The 14671-nt window shown below is 42.5% G+C and overlaps 1 protein-coding gene across 26 annotated transcripts in view; it reads left to right on the plus strand.

The window, feature by feature from the left end:
* Positions 1-7574: 7574 nt before the first annotated feature.
* The window catches only part of SNAP91 (synaptosome associated protein 91), a 61271-nt gene continuing 54174 nt past the window's right edge, over positions 7575-14671 (plus strand). For all 26 annotated transcript variants that reach the window (XM_041412290.1, XM_041412291.1, XM_041412293.1 and 23 more), the window contains exon 1: positions 7575-7706. In XM_041412290.1, coding sequence (XP_041268224.1) covers positions 7577-7706 — 130 coding nt within the window. In that variant the 5' untranslated portion in view covers positions 7575-7576. The remainder of the gene's footprint in view (positions 7707-14671) is intronic.

A 14671-nucleotide genomic window follows, 5' to 3' on the forward strand; every position in this document is an offset into this window, starting at 1 on the left:
CATTTTCTCAAAATTCCATAAAGAGGACATGAAAATAGGAATTTAAGCAGTCTTGTAGTGCCAGTGTCATTCCAGTCATATATAGAAATGGAAATGACACCCCAATCCTGTTGGGAGTATCTGATTACAAAGTCTTAAGCCTGACAAGGTCTTTCCACACAGCATCACACTGAAAGTTCAAATATGTTGTTTGCCTGCCATGACCCCTAATCCTTTTTCAGAGTAAAACCTTTCCAGCAAGTAATCTTATAGGATTTGCTTCTAGATATATGCACTTGACTGCATTAAAGCATTGTTAATGATCCTAGTTTATCAAACAATCCAAAATCAGAAGGGCTTAAAGTCTTTTAATAGTTTTGTCACAGTCAGTATTGTGCAAGCAAGACCAATTAAATGCAAGAGTCAAAAAGTCAAGAAGAAGGCGTGAAGGAGTTGATTGACTACATCTCATAACCAAAATGGTTCTTAGGGTGCCACTGGAGGCCAGTGCAATCAAAAATGTCCTCCTGTGGGTGTACAGATTCAGTTAAAGAGCAACTTCAAGCCTGGAAGAGTAGGAAGTGAGAACTCACTAAGCTCTATCAGTCACACTACCACTTCAAAAGCATAATAGCTGAAGAATTTGATCTTACATTAGCAGACTGAGTTTTAGGCTCACAGCCCTTAGCAAAATTATTATGCATATTGAAAATACCAAAATTATTAAAAGATTAGGAATTAAGTATTGCTAAAAACATTACTATGATATACATATTTGCTCATGTAAGTCTAAGCATACGTTCATATATCTAATTGCATAAATCAGCTTTTTTTCAAGTAAGCAGAGGTCATATTTGGTCATAAGGTATCACAATTCATAATCTCCCTTCCCTATGAATACATCCTTATCTCTTTTTGCTTAAAATTTATTTTACCCTCAGGGTTGAAAGTTGTACTTTTATTTGACATAGATCTGGCATCTATTGAACTTCTGCTGAACAAATCTGTCACTGAAATTATAACTTCAGAAATTTCCTAGAAGACTTTGACTGTCACTTTATTATACAGCTGAGGATTTCTGAGCCTAGAGCAGCAGCAGACGGGGCAGGCAGTACGTGCTTGGAGTTCAGTCCTGAAGTTTGGATGGCACCACACTTCCATGGACCATCAGGAAAATTATTATTGAATCCCTGCAGCCTCCTTCTTGTGGGTCAGCTTCATTCTAAGACACACCAAGTTCTTCTCTGGTTAAAACCTGCTTCTAGGATGTCAAAAAGCTCAAGTAAACAGTTTACATCACCTGGCAGAGCTCTTAAAGAGAGGGTGGGTCACCCTTCCTGGACCTGGCTGAAGGCCCACTCTTTAAATAGCTTTCGCCTAACACTCTCTGTCCAGCAGCTCTTGTAGATACTGGACAACCATGTAAAATTTAAAAAATGCTGTAAATGCACATCATTTGCAAAGGAGAATTGAGCATGTTAACAGTTACTGTTTAAAAGCAGCCCTGCTTTTGCAGAAATTGGGGATTTGCCAAGAGCCAGAGAAGCAGGTGAGAGACCAGGCTTAGTCTTCAGGATGGCAGCCTTTACTGATTCAGCATTCCTTCTCTTGAAAACCTTTTCTTTTTTGGAATAATACAGAGAGGCTTTCTCCCTTGAAAATCGTTGCTAGCTTCTTCTCAGGCCCAGTTTGTACCAGTTGTGCTCAATGTAAGATACAGCATTTAATGCTTCCACTGGCAGAGCAGACAGAGGTCAGTGAAGCATCCCTGCTTCTATACATGATGGTCACAGTCAGGATACAGGCACTATTGTATTAAAATACAATTGTTATAGGTGTACAATTATTAACATTATTAATACAACAATTCACCATTTACAGTAAAATGCTGCCATGAATTAATACCAAAATAATGAATACTAAAATAATGAATACCAAAGTAATACATCTTTACCAAAAAAGTTGTTTTTTCTTGAAAAGGAAAATTGAATGTCCACAAAGTCAAGGTAGCTTAAAAGCCTATTGTCTTTCCATAGATAAAAATTTCTGTGGTACATGAAATTTGGATTTTATTTCAGGCAGCATCCTGCCCTCTTTGCAGAAATGATGCAGTTGGGATCAATGCCTTCAGAGTTTCTTTGTATTCAGAGACATGACTGTCAATTTGTCAATGAGTAACAAATTTTAAACATCAATTAGTACTCAATTATCTGTTTCTCTATACTCCTGCAAATCTGTTTTATGATGTCTGTGCAGCTCAGTATAACCTCATCTAATTTTTTTGATGAATGTGCTCCTTTCCAATATCAACAGCTTCAGTGGAATACAAAACATTTGTATTGAAGCTGACTTGCAACTTTCTTAAATTTATTCTCCCCTCTGCCTAATACTAAAAGAAAGCTGCTATTTCCACATTGACTATATTAGAGTACATATTACCTATAGAAGCAGGAAGTTAGGTAGTTTTTGGTACACAGACTTTTAAAAATAAATCAGTAAAATATTAGTGTTCTGTGTAAAAGAAAAGGTAAAAAAAAAATAATAAAAACCAACAACAAAACAAAAAAAACCAACAACAAATTTAAGCCTAGTTGGAATCTATTGTGTGGAAGTGAAATACACTTCACTTCATACCTCCAGACGTTTCATTGGAAGCTCTACCAGGATTACAAAATTAGTGACCAAAATCAATACTAAACAGTGAGGAATTTCACAGGTACTGACTTTCACAATTGCAATTACAATGACTTTTGCTCCATTTCTGATACATATGTCCATCTGTCCCCTTTCTGGTCTATTAACCTCAGTGTTATTGCCAGACATAACCCAAAAAATTACTCCAGCAGCAAAAGCTATCTTTGTGATGTGGATGATGGAGTCCACTAATGCATCAGTGAACAGAAGTCTCTAAGACGATACTAATTTTAAGGTGGTCCTTGTGGGAACCAGGGTGCTGGGTAAGGGGAAGGAATACACCTTTATCACCTGTACAGGACATGCCAATTACCATCTTTCTGTAACCATCAACTCTGTAATATGCAGACACTCCATATTCTGTAGAACATGACCTGGCTTAACCAGCAGTAAAAGAGCTCATTAGCTATGCTTTGTGTAACTTTTCTATTAATTCTCTCCCTTATCTAAATTAACTTTTTAATTTTCCAAGTTCTTCAAAGACACAAAAAAGGCATTTCCTATGGGATGTAGAATACACACTCATGCTACCAAGCCTGTACCCTTACCACTGTGTATGGCTGTTCTCTTAGATTCAGTAGCTCCAAATGTGATGGATCTTCTGCCTGGGATGTACAAACACATTCAGGCTACATCCTTCTCCGACCATCATTCTGACTGGAAAATTGACAAACTGCTTTAATTTCTCATTGCTGCTTTATACCACAGCAACCAAAGGAACTGCTGAAACAAATGCCATTAAGGAGGGCGAGTACAGAGGCTGAACAAACAGTTGTGGACAGAATCCACACAAGACCAAGCAATGAGGTTACATTTGACAGCAGAAGCACAGAAACTCCTGAGTATTGCATGATTTGAGTACCTACTGTGGTTTTGCAACTTCTGTTGCATCGTAGAGGAAGCATAATGCAAACTACCTGGCTCCATCAACCTGACACAAAGTAAGGAGGATACTTCTCCTTTGAAAAATATTTTTCCCCCCTCCCCACTGCTAAACAGATCTGTTCAGGACTGCTGCTATCACTATGGTTACAGCCAGCCTCTCCAGGAGCTCTGTTTGTACCACTGGCCCTAAGAGGGAGAAGCAGAACAACAGCACTGGGTCTGGTGCAGGCTCAGGCACAGACAGGCTGGGGTCTAAGTCTCTGCCTGGCCTGTGAAGGCGGGAGGAAAGGGCATGGAAACTGGCTGAAGAACTGGAAGACTTGACAAGAGAAACTAGGAAATAAATGGAAAAATAGCATAATTATGGTGAGAAACCATAATTATGGTCAGTGCACCTCAGTGCATGAAAATGGAGTCTACATGCCTTACATCAACCAAGAGATGGGCATCTCTGGGGCAGAATTTAGGTGTGAGACATGATGAATCAGCCCTGACACATGCTTCCTTCCCTCCACATGTGCTTGAATGTGAGTTTAACACAGACCAACTCCATTTTTCTTATTTTTTCTCCTTTTCAAAAATTTCAGATTCTGTTAAGAATTATCTTTTTGCTTCAAAATGGCTTATTTATAATATAAATATATTTATATATAATATAAAATATATTTATATTATATCAGTTTATCATTAATATATCTCCTCTTCTTTAAGGCTCTCATTATTAAGTTGAAAGCACAGTTACAAAGAGTCAAGAAAGACGTCACCGATTCTGTGTTCTTTTTAGCAGCAAGAACTCTTTCCAGCTGCTTATATGGCCCTGATCTAAACCTCCACCAGCCAAGCTGTGAGCCTGGGTTTCACACAGCCAGCACACCAGGCAACTTCTTGGGACTTTATCTAAAACTGCTCCGTGAAATGGCAACCCCCACTCCCCATCTATTTAGTCCTGGCCAACTCTCCCTGTGGTGTATCTTTAATCAAGATGGTTCCTATTTCCTGGGTGGCTTCCATTACAAACATGAACTCCTGTTTTGTGGGGTTGGGTTATTTTTGGGGGAGTGGTGGTTGGTTTTAAAACCAAAAGCGATACAGCTTCAGTAGATCACATCCCTTCACTCTGAATTTAAAAAGTACTAATATCTTGTCTTACCTTCTTAAAATACATTAGGTTTTCATTAAGAAACTGCATAAATTTTAAGGCAATAGTACAGATTATCTGACTTATCTTTTGCTTCAATATTTTGACAATATGAAGATATAAAATTAGCTGAGTATTAACAATCACTACTTTTGGTGGCACAGATGAGAATCTCAGTGACAGCAACTGTTGATGACAATATGGACTAGTTCAGAAAGTATCCAGACCTTCACACTGACAATGTACACTATATGTTAATAAAAGTTGCATCACTAATTAAATACTTTGGCTAGCATAAAGTTGGATAGAAAAGAAGTATCCTGCTTGCAGGAAATAAAACCATTCTAAATTTCTGCTGTGTGGAGTCATCAAATTCCAAAACAGTTTGTATACCTGTTTTTTTTTCCTTCTGTAATATACCAGTTTAAAAGGAAGTTTCTCTTTTAAAGTCAAGCCGTTCTAAACTCCTGTCAGTATTACCAAGAAAAGTTCAGAGTCACTCTTAATGCCAGTAATGGAACACGAAGTATTGTTAGATCCCAACTATTTCTTCTGAAATCAATTGGGAGTATGACCCCAATAACTGATTGTGAAGTACAGAGGAAAAATTGTTTGTGTTCCTCTGCTAAGACATGCTTCTAGCTGCCATAAATCATATCATTAATGAGAAATTCATAGGCATTGAAGTTAATATTTCTGTGGTAACAAACAGTCTAAGTATTACTATAATTTGTCCATGCCTGAACAATGGACTATAGCAATGCTAAAGAGCACAGTATTATCTTTCTGCGCAACTCCATGGTTTATTTATTTGCTACTCAATATGGAACAGAGCTGAGAAGCACGAACACATTCTCACTATTGGAATATGAGAGTCTCTCTTACAGAAATATTCGAAGTTTGCAGGCTCCTAAGGCCGATAGCTAACAGTGATGTACACTTTACTTTTTTTTTTTTTAAATTTAATTCCTCTCCATAGTCACACTCTGTGTTTGAGAAAATCTTTGAATCTTGAAATCCAAAAATCTCTATCATCTGCTCTGCAAAAAAGATTTAACTAATATTGAAAATGTGCAAATCTGAACACCTGTTTTCAGTGGTCCAAGGCACCATTTTACAGCTCTTTTGGAAGAGATTTCCCACAGAAAAGCTACCTTGAACTTTTGAGCATTATTTTAACAGCGTTCTTAAGCTTTCAGGCTACCTAGGATTTTAAAATCTCCCTGTTGTTAGATAAAAAGAAAAAATAAAAGAATGAAGTAGTAAAAAAGCTGCTGTTTCATACTATCACAGACCACAATCCCTTGTCACTGTTCTGCTCCTAGTATAACAAATAAAAATGGTGCTGTGTGTCTTTGTATGCAACACAACCCAATTATCACTTGGTATGCACAACTCTTCAATACTGTCTGTACGTGCTGTTTTCTCCAGCTAATTACTAACATGGGCTGACATCGTCTTCTGAAATTTGTTCTACCGGCAGCTCGAAGTAATTGCTACCAGTGCCATTTCGTTTAGACCACACCCACTTAAATCACTTTACTCCAAAACTAAGTTCAGCCAATTTATGGTAATATATGTACGCCACGTTTCCCAATACTCCACGGATCACTCCGGTAGCGTTCAATTACACAGTAATATTGTAGCAATGTCTCCTCCCGAGTGTGGTTGGGCTGTAACCAAGACCCGTAGGGTACCTTAGATAACAGAGAGAAAACCCTTCTGGGGACGTATTTCAGATGTTTTTGATAACAATAACATCATAACAACATTCTGGAGAAATCTAGTCTGATGCGCGCTCTGGGGATCCCTCAAGGCACTATTTTAGGCGTTCACGACAGTACCACGATGCAGACCGAGGAAGCAATAGCGGCTTCGGCTCCCCCGAGTCGCGGATCCCCACCGGGACAGCCCCCGCGTGGGAGCAGCTCCGGCCGTGCCCGCCGCCACGGCCGGGAAGCGGGATGCGGGCGGGGGAGCGGGGTCACCTGACTGCGCCGGGCCACCGATCTGCGGCGGCAGCGGCAGCGCCGCTCGGCTCCGCTCCGTCCCGCCCTCTGCACCGGGCTGGGGGGCGGCGCTGCTGCGGCAGTAGCGCGGGGATTAGGCTGCGGGAGGATTAAGCCGCCGGCTGGAAAGCCGGGCAGCGGTCGCGGCGGGGGCCGGCAGTGCCCTCCCCGGAGCGGCGGCAGGAGGACGGGAGGGAAGGACGCGCTGACAGGTCGGCCGCTGGCGCTCGGTCCGTCCGGCTGTTCCCCGCGCCGGGATGCTGCATGGCGCTGGGCGCCGCCGCATCCAGCGGCGCCCCGCTTCCCGGCGCGGGGGGGTCCCTGTCGGGGCCGGGGGTGGCGGTGGGGGAGGCACCGGGAGGGCAGAACATGGCGCAACGGTGCCATAATCTCCCACCGGGGAGGCGGCGGCGCGGGCGCTGCGGCGGGGCCGGGGCGCGGCGGAGGCTCCTCCGCGGGTCGGCTGGCGCGGCGGGCGCTGCCGAGGCAGGTGCGGGAGGGCTGCCTTCCCCCCATCCCGGGGCTCGCACCGTGTTTGTGTGCAGCCTCCTTCAGCTGCCGTCATTATTTCCCCTTCATCTGTTCCTCGCAACGCCTAAAATACCCTTCTTCCTGCCCCGGGCGGCTTCTAGCGAGGCAGAGGCTTACACAACGGGGCGGGGGGGCTGCGCCTCGGGAGGGGCCGGGCTGCCTACCCGAGGGACCATTGTGCGTGTGGCGGGGCTGTGTGAGTGCCCGTGTGCGTGAGCCCCTGCCCTGCCTGTGCGCGTCCCTGCCGTGCCTCCCCCCGGTCGCAGACCCGGCATCTCCCCCTCCCCTGCCGTGTCTTTCGCCCCTGCAGAGCAGGCAGCAGCCAGCACGCCGTTCGAAGATGTCGGGTCAGACGCTGACAGATCGCATCGCAGCTGCTCAGTACAGCGTTACGGGATCGGCCGTAGCCAGAGCCGTCTGCAAAGCCACCACGCATGAAGTGATGGGCCCCAAGAAAAAGCACCTGGACTGTGAGCATCCCTTTTTGTTTCCCCAGCGAAGGCCCGCGGCTGAGGAGCCTGCCCGCAGGGCACTTTAGTGGGCCTTTGAGCTGGCTGGCTGTCACGCTTGCTCTAATCCAGCTTGCAAAGCATGAGGGTGATGGGAAATCTCCAGGAGAGGATGAGTTATTATTGCATTTCTTCTCTTATTGCATAATACTGCTCTTTCGGCCATTTTTCTTCCTCATGACCTCTTGCCTTTTATCCAGGAAAACAGTGGAGAGAGCGCCTTGTGGAGCAGGGGCTTGGGAAGAAGGGAGAGAATCACAGGGCAAAATGGACACATGCTTGTCACTGCCTACTTTGGTCAGGATTAAGCTAGGATGAGATATACATAAATGATATTCCCAGAGCCAGCCAAGCACCAGCACGAGTGGGGCCATCTCCACAGCACTGCATCTCCACTTCTGAAGAGGTTTTGATGATGGCGTGCTTAAATGGCGAGGCGCTGGGATAACACTGTGCTGTACATTGGGACAGCCTTTGGAGAGTTTAAGGGCTGTTGCTGAGGTCCCAGATATCTGACAGCAATTTTGTGGGCTGTCCAGTAGTTTGTGTCATGTTTTATTGAAGATGGCTGTTGGGTTTATCTCAGATTTTTGATGTATTCTGGACTGACATTAGCTAGTTAAGGCATGAAGGAAGGTTGAGGCAAAACATTTATTGGAAAACAATGAGCTAGTCATGTTTCATCCTGATGATTTTATTTCAACTGTCAGCCCCTGCTTGGAGACACCAAGTAGTAGAATGGTGAAAGAATTTGGTCGTGTGATGTTGAATTGGCCTTGTTTACCAGTAGTATCTCTGTCCAGCATTGAACTTGGCAGATCAACAGCAGGTGTTAATATCTAAAACTAAGTGGGTTTCCCATCGTTTTTTTGGACATGCTAAGTAGTACATTCAAGTAAAGGTCAGCAGGTTATATACCAGGCAGTCTCTTGGCTGCTGGCCATTACTAAGTTGTGCTGGTGCAGGTGTTTGTAAGTACAGTTCTGATGATGCAGTATTTGTTAAAAGGAGGTAGCATTACTTCTGGAAAATAACTCCAGATTTCACTTCTAATGACTTTGTCATTACCTTCCAAGTGACAAATAGTAGGCTGGTCTTTCAGTATATCTAGATGCTCTTGCACATGTGTCCAAGAAATGCTGATGTAAGCAGCATTGATTGAAGACTCACTGGAGTCTAAACTGTTGTTTAAGTAGATAATTGGTCTTGATATCATGTATTCTGTCATGTTTTCTTGTATATTGTAAAAAATCATCTTGGTTATTGATGTCTCTTCTATGTTGTTGTTTGGCAGCTTTCAACACTTTTTAATCTTTTTAAACACTTTTTAGGCTGTGTCTGGATTGTCCTCTATAAACCATATCTGTTACTAGAAGCTTTAGCTTAAAAAAAGCATAGCTCATGTATTTGAAAGCACGCTATGTCTATGTGTCTGTGTTTCTGTGTGTGTATACATATATAAATAAAAGTGCTGTCTGGAATAGGCAGGATTAAAGTGAGGTAGAAGTAATCTACCAGTGTTATAGTAAGGACTGTAAAGGATTTGTGTTTGGATATTGGTGCTAATATTACTATTCAAGAAAGTGGGTGTACTGGAAACAGAAGCCAGTAGAATACCACAGAATTTCTTGCCTACCTGCATGTCACACATAAAAGAGAAAAAGAAGTTATTGTTTCCTGGGAAGACATATGCTTGCTGGTTTTTTTTCTATTTTATGAGGTGTAAATAACAGTTCACAGTTTCATTGGCTGGGTGCATTTCAAGTTGGATAAGTAGCATTTGAAGATGTGAAGAATGAAAGGTAAAACTTCCCAGTGCCTTACAATAAGTTTTATGTCAAGGTATGAAGGATTTAGATGATTAAAAATTGAGATTCCAGAGAGTGATGGTTGGAGTGATGCCTTACAAAGAGCTGTAATGCTGGTATTGACATTGGGGTTCTGTGTCCTTAGGGAACTCCATAATTTTATTTAGTGTCTTAGAGGCCAGGTGTCAAGTCACGCAACCTCTCTTCCACTGCCCTGCTTAGCAACTGGGCTTTGTAAATGAAATTGAGAGATCAACTATTTAACATGGGTTAAGTAGTCCTGTAAGGATAGGATACAGTGATGCCTGTTCTCACATGTTCTCACATGGAAGATAATAATTCCAGAGGGTTATAGGGAGATCACAGGTGACAAGGTGAAAGGTGGTGTGTAAGTAAGAGAGAAAAGGACAGAATTAATATCTTCAGTGTAGAAAAGCTAAGCTGCTATGTGTTTGTTTTTGTGTCGTTTTATGTACTTGCTATAGCTTTCAAATCCAGAGTGTAATGTAGGTGCTGCTGTCTTTTGGCATGGGCTCTCAGTGCTGGATAGGCTGGCCATGTGAAGGAGTACTAAAGTATCATTTGGTTGCTATCTTATGCTCTTTAACAGGATTTACCATTTTCTTGAACTCCAGATCTCCTACTAGTGAATCTTAACAACTGCTGGAAGTAGTGCCAGATGGCATTAAATGAGCTTCTCAATCCCTGTGGTGGGAAAAGGAATGTAAATCTAGGATGCTCTGATGGTCTGAGGCAGTTGAGCTCTGACTATTTTCGACTTACAAAACTGTTGTCATCCAAAAGTTGTCTAAAAATCACAACAATTATATGGATTCCTATCCCTCAGCTAACCAATGTTTGTTAGCTAAATTATTATTCCTGTGAAGAAGTGGGGAGTTAGCAACTTTATTTTGATGCAGTGGGAAGGGCCATTGCAGTGGGTGAATGAGGCATATGGGCTACATTAAGGATATATAAGCTGATAATTCAAGTGGGAAGGCAATACTTGTGCACAGCATAGGAGTTTGGTTCTTAGAACTGTTCTGAAAGATGTGTTAAGGCTTCACCAAGGGTTTAATTGTGTGGGCCAAGCAAAAGGCTGCTTCCAGCTTCAAGTGGGAATGACTCTGATGGTATCAACAGGGAGATGCTTTTGGAGGAGGGAAATAACATGACTTCCAAATGTGAAAATACATGATAGATGAGGGAAAAGTGGGTAGATCTCAGATCTCAATTCAGCTCTTTTTATAGGATGTCACGCAGAAACAGATCTTCAAGCTTTCATTTGGGGAAGTGAATTGGAAACTAGTGAGGTTGTTGCATCTGCAGGTGGTTGTAACAAGTTCCTGTTTGTGAAAATGATAGAAATAGCTGGGATTTTCCTTAACTTATTTTGCTGAGTGAATTGCTTTGGAACAGGAGGAAGTTCTGCAGTCTGTATTCTGAAAAGACCACATGTGTCTTCTTACTTCTTCAAAATAATTCTCATAAGGTAGAGGACCTTCTCAGAAGCCTGATCAAGAGCTGTGACATGTCTGTGAAAAGTCAGAACAAAGCAGATGAATACCAGGATTTGGTTTTCTGTGGCTGTGGAGATGACCTGTGTATCTGCTAGAATTTATTTTCATCCCAAGCCTAATTTTGCATAATTGCATGTACCTGGCAAGCAGAGGCTCTAAAAAAGAAGTTTATAGTTTAATTCATGATGGCAACTGAACTGCAGGGCTGGTGTCGGTATTTTGCTTGTACAGACACTTCTTTCCTGCCTTTCTTCTGCAGTCTCTGGTGTTGACCTAATAAGTTTGAATCACTTTGCTCTTTAGCGTTGAAATAGAAGTGTCTGTTGACCAAAAGCAATGAGTTAAACTTTTTTTCCTAGGCTCAGTAAAGATGATGTTGCTGGGTCCCTCAGATTAGTCTTAGAAACCTCTGTCTTACTCCTGGGGAATATTTCTGTGTCTGCTTTCCGGGAAAAATTGGGGGTCAGTGGAGCTACCTTGAGTCTCTAGAGTTCAGTGTCTGTTGACTCGGTGGGTTAAAGGGCAAGGTTAACAAGGATGTGTATATTTCAGCAGTTGTTTGCTGCTGAAGTGATTTGGGGAGTGTTCCAAGACTGTTGGCACTTGTGGCCCTCTCCTAGTGGGAGTGGTGCAGATGTACTGCATTGCTCTGCAGTCCAGGTGAGGCTTGGGCTCTACAGCTGTGGGACTATCTTCAAGAAAATTGCCAAGAATGGAGTCCCTGTACACACTGGGCTTAATCCTTCACATTTTAGTGATGCAACTGTTTTTATGTCTCACTGTATCTTGTATTGCAGTAATTTTTCCAGTTTCTTTGTGTCAGAGAACTGACTTTGTTTAAATGTTACTGCTGAAGATCAGCAGGAATACTGTGTCTGTTTTTGTTGTCATAGCTGGTGTGGATTTTACAGTGTGAACTCCTCTGTCACCCCAATGAATTGCTCTCTCACCTGAAAAGAAAAAACATCCAAGCAAGCAGTTATTTTCTTTAATTCTTTATTGGATGTTGGATTAGCAGTTTATTGTGTGTAAAGAAGGACTCATCATCAGTATTATGCTGAATGGCTGTTTCATGCTTCCAACATGCCCTTTCCCAAAAGGGTATTGAGGACACACTTCATTTGTAGGCATGCAGATCTTTGAATGGGAGTACAAATAAATGTCTGCCATGGGTAAGGGGAGGTAGTAAGAATTAGTTGTTCTTGAGTATTTAAGTGGCATTAACTTTCAATTCCTCCCCAGCCCCATACTGTTTATAAGGCATGTGTAATACCAAGAGAAGGCTGCCCTAATCACGTAAGACTTGGCCAGTTCTTCAAAATATATTTGAATCAGGTTTTCAGAAGTTTGAATTAATGTTAAGATCCAAATGTTGAAATATGGGCAGGATTACTTGATCCTCTGCATTTCAGCTGTTCTGTGTGTAAGTTGCCTTATGATGCAATGCCTAAGGAAAGGAAGAGGGAAGATGAGGGAACAGAAAAATGAGTAGGCACTGTAATATTAAACTTTTTTTCATGTAAGCAGTGTAACTTGATAAAGATTGACTAGTCCTGAGGCAGGTATTCTTAGTCTTTTTCAAGAGTAAGCAAGACTCTTCTGTTAAACATGTTTTCTCAAGGTCATGGATGACAAATTCTGGGGCAAGTCAGGTCTTTCTGTTGTACTGACTTCCATTGTAGACCTTGATAATGGAGTAGCTTTTTATGAGATGCTCAGGATGGCAGTGACCAGAGCATGGTTTTAATCGCTCCTATTTAGTAGTTGAGTATGTTTCATAATAGTCTCATAGTGTTGCTCCCTTAGATCTTGGCCACAATTGAACATCTTCTAAATGGCAACAACAAAAATCTGCAGGTTTGATTGATTTTCTGTGCTTTGATTTCATCTATGTCTGATTTCCCAGCCTCACATTCAAACCCTTTATCTTCTGCACATGCTTTACATGGGTCTGTCACACTAGGGAGAAATTCTGTGAAGTCTCCAAGAAAATGCTCTGTAGGTATGGTCAGTCCATGCTTCTGTGTCTCTGCCATGTGAAGGATCCTATGAAGTGTTTAAAAGTAGATGACAGCATAACTTAAAAGGGCATGAAGCATTATGAAGGCTACTCACATTTTCTCTGTTTCTTGTGGACTGAGAAATTGGTAGCCAAAGAGAATTTGCTGCTTCACAGCTCTCACTTTTGAAGAAATAGTGTAGTAGAGGCACACTGCTTTTAGCATTTTGCTACTGCTGCTCAAGATTCTTGAGACTACTTTGCTCTTCCTGCCCTGCTTACCTTCCCCCATTGCTGGGTGTCCGTGACAAGTTGTTGGCTGCAGGGCTGGCCTCCATGAGAAGAATCCAGGATGTGCCCTGTGCCAGACACAGCCAGCTCCACGGTGGAGCTGCTGCAATACACAGCTCAGCCCACCCACCAAGTTTGTAGCACCTCAAGAAAAATTTAAGAAAAAGCAAAAAATACTGGACAGACAGAGGAAGTGGGGGAAAAGAAATAAAAGAGAACGTCAAGGCTAGAGGTGGAGCAGGAGGTACAGGATGCACTCCACGGTGCTGGAGCAGATATGCTCTGCAACCTCTGGAAGAGACCCCTGTTCTCAGAAGTCACAGATGCACCATTTCCCAGTGCTATGAAAACCTTGCCATGTGCATTAAGTTCACTCCCTGCCACTGAAAAAAAAAAGGGATATAGACCTTCCTCAGTCAGCTGTGGACATACAGTATTGCTGAAGGAGCTGGCTCCAGTATTTCTGAGGATGAGGAAAAAGTGGGGTTGGAGTGAGGACATTATATCCCTTACCATAGCCTAAAGGTGAGTCCAGACAGTATGAAACAATATCCTTAAGTTACCATGCCCGGTTCCTTTTTTGGAGCACAGATCAGGATGCTGGTAAGGGTGGAAAAGCACAAGTTCTGTTGTGTGCCTTGGGTAAATACAGGAGCCTCAACAATGAGTGATGAACCTTGCATCTCCAAGCTTCAACACATGGCATGCAGATCAGTAATAGTGTTCTGGCTGGTTTGGAGAGAGGGGTTTCAAACACTGTGAAAACGAGAAAGCAAGGAATAAAGCAAGCCAGGAAATGAGGGTCTGGATCTCATTGCAGGAGATATAAAGAAAAGGATGGGTCATCTGGCACAGGACTGAACCCTGAACTCAGACTAAATGAGAAGATAGAAGAACTCTTCCCAGTAGCCTTGCGGGCAGTGATCTGTAGCGCAGGGTTTGCAGCAGTTCTTCTGTTCCTCTGAGTCAGCAGTATCGGCTAGATTGCAGTGTAAAGCCTCACTGGTGAGCTGGTATTAGAGTATTCCGCCCCATCAGATTCAGCAAGGCTGCTTGATTTTCCTTCTGTCCAAAATTTTGCTTAGATGAGAGGTGGTGGGTTAAATTAACCTGAATAAACCAGATGTTGGCAATTGCTGGAAGGCACTTGGAATAATTGGCAGAGGCTAGCTTGTCACTTTGCAGAGTATGGTAAGGTCTGCTTTTTCTGGAATCTTGCAAACCATATGCTGGATGTTAAAACTGTTTTTAATGCTTTTTATCTTGCTATTTTGATCATGTTTTCTTCAGAGCTGGCTGAAAATACTG

The sequence above is a fragment of the Onychostruthus taczanowskii genome, unplaced genomic scaffold (genome assembly GCF_017590055.1).
Source record: "Onychostruthus taczanowskii isolate IOZ18803 unplaced genomic scaffold, ASM1759005v1 scaffold39, whole genome shotgun sequence".
NCBI classification, from domain to species: domain Eukaryota; kingdom Metazoa; phylum Chordata; class Aves; order Passeriformes; family Passeridae; genus Onychostruthus; species Onychostruthus taczanowskii.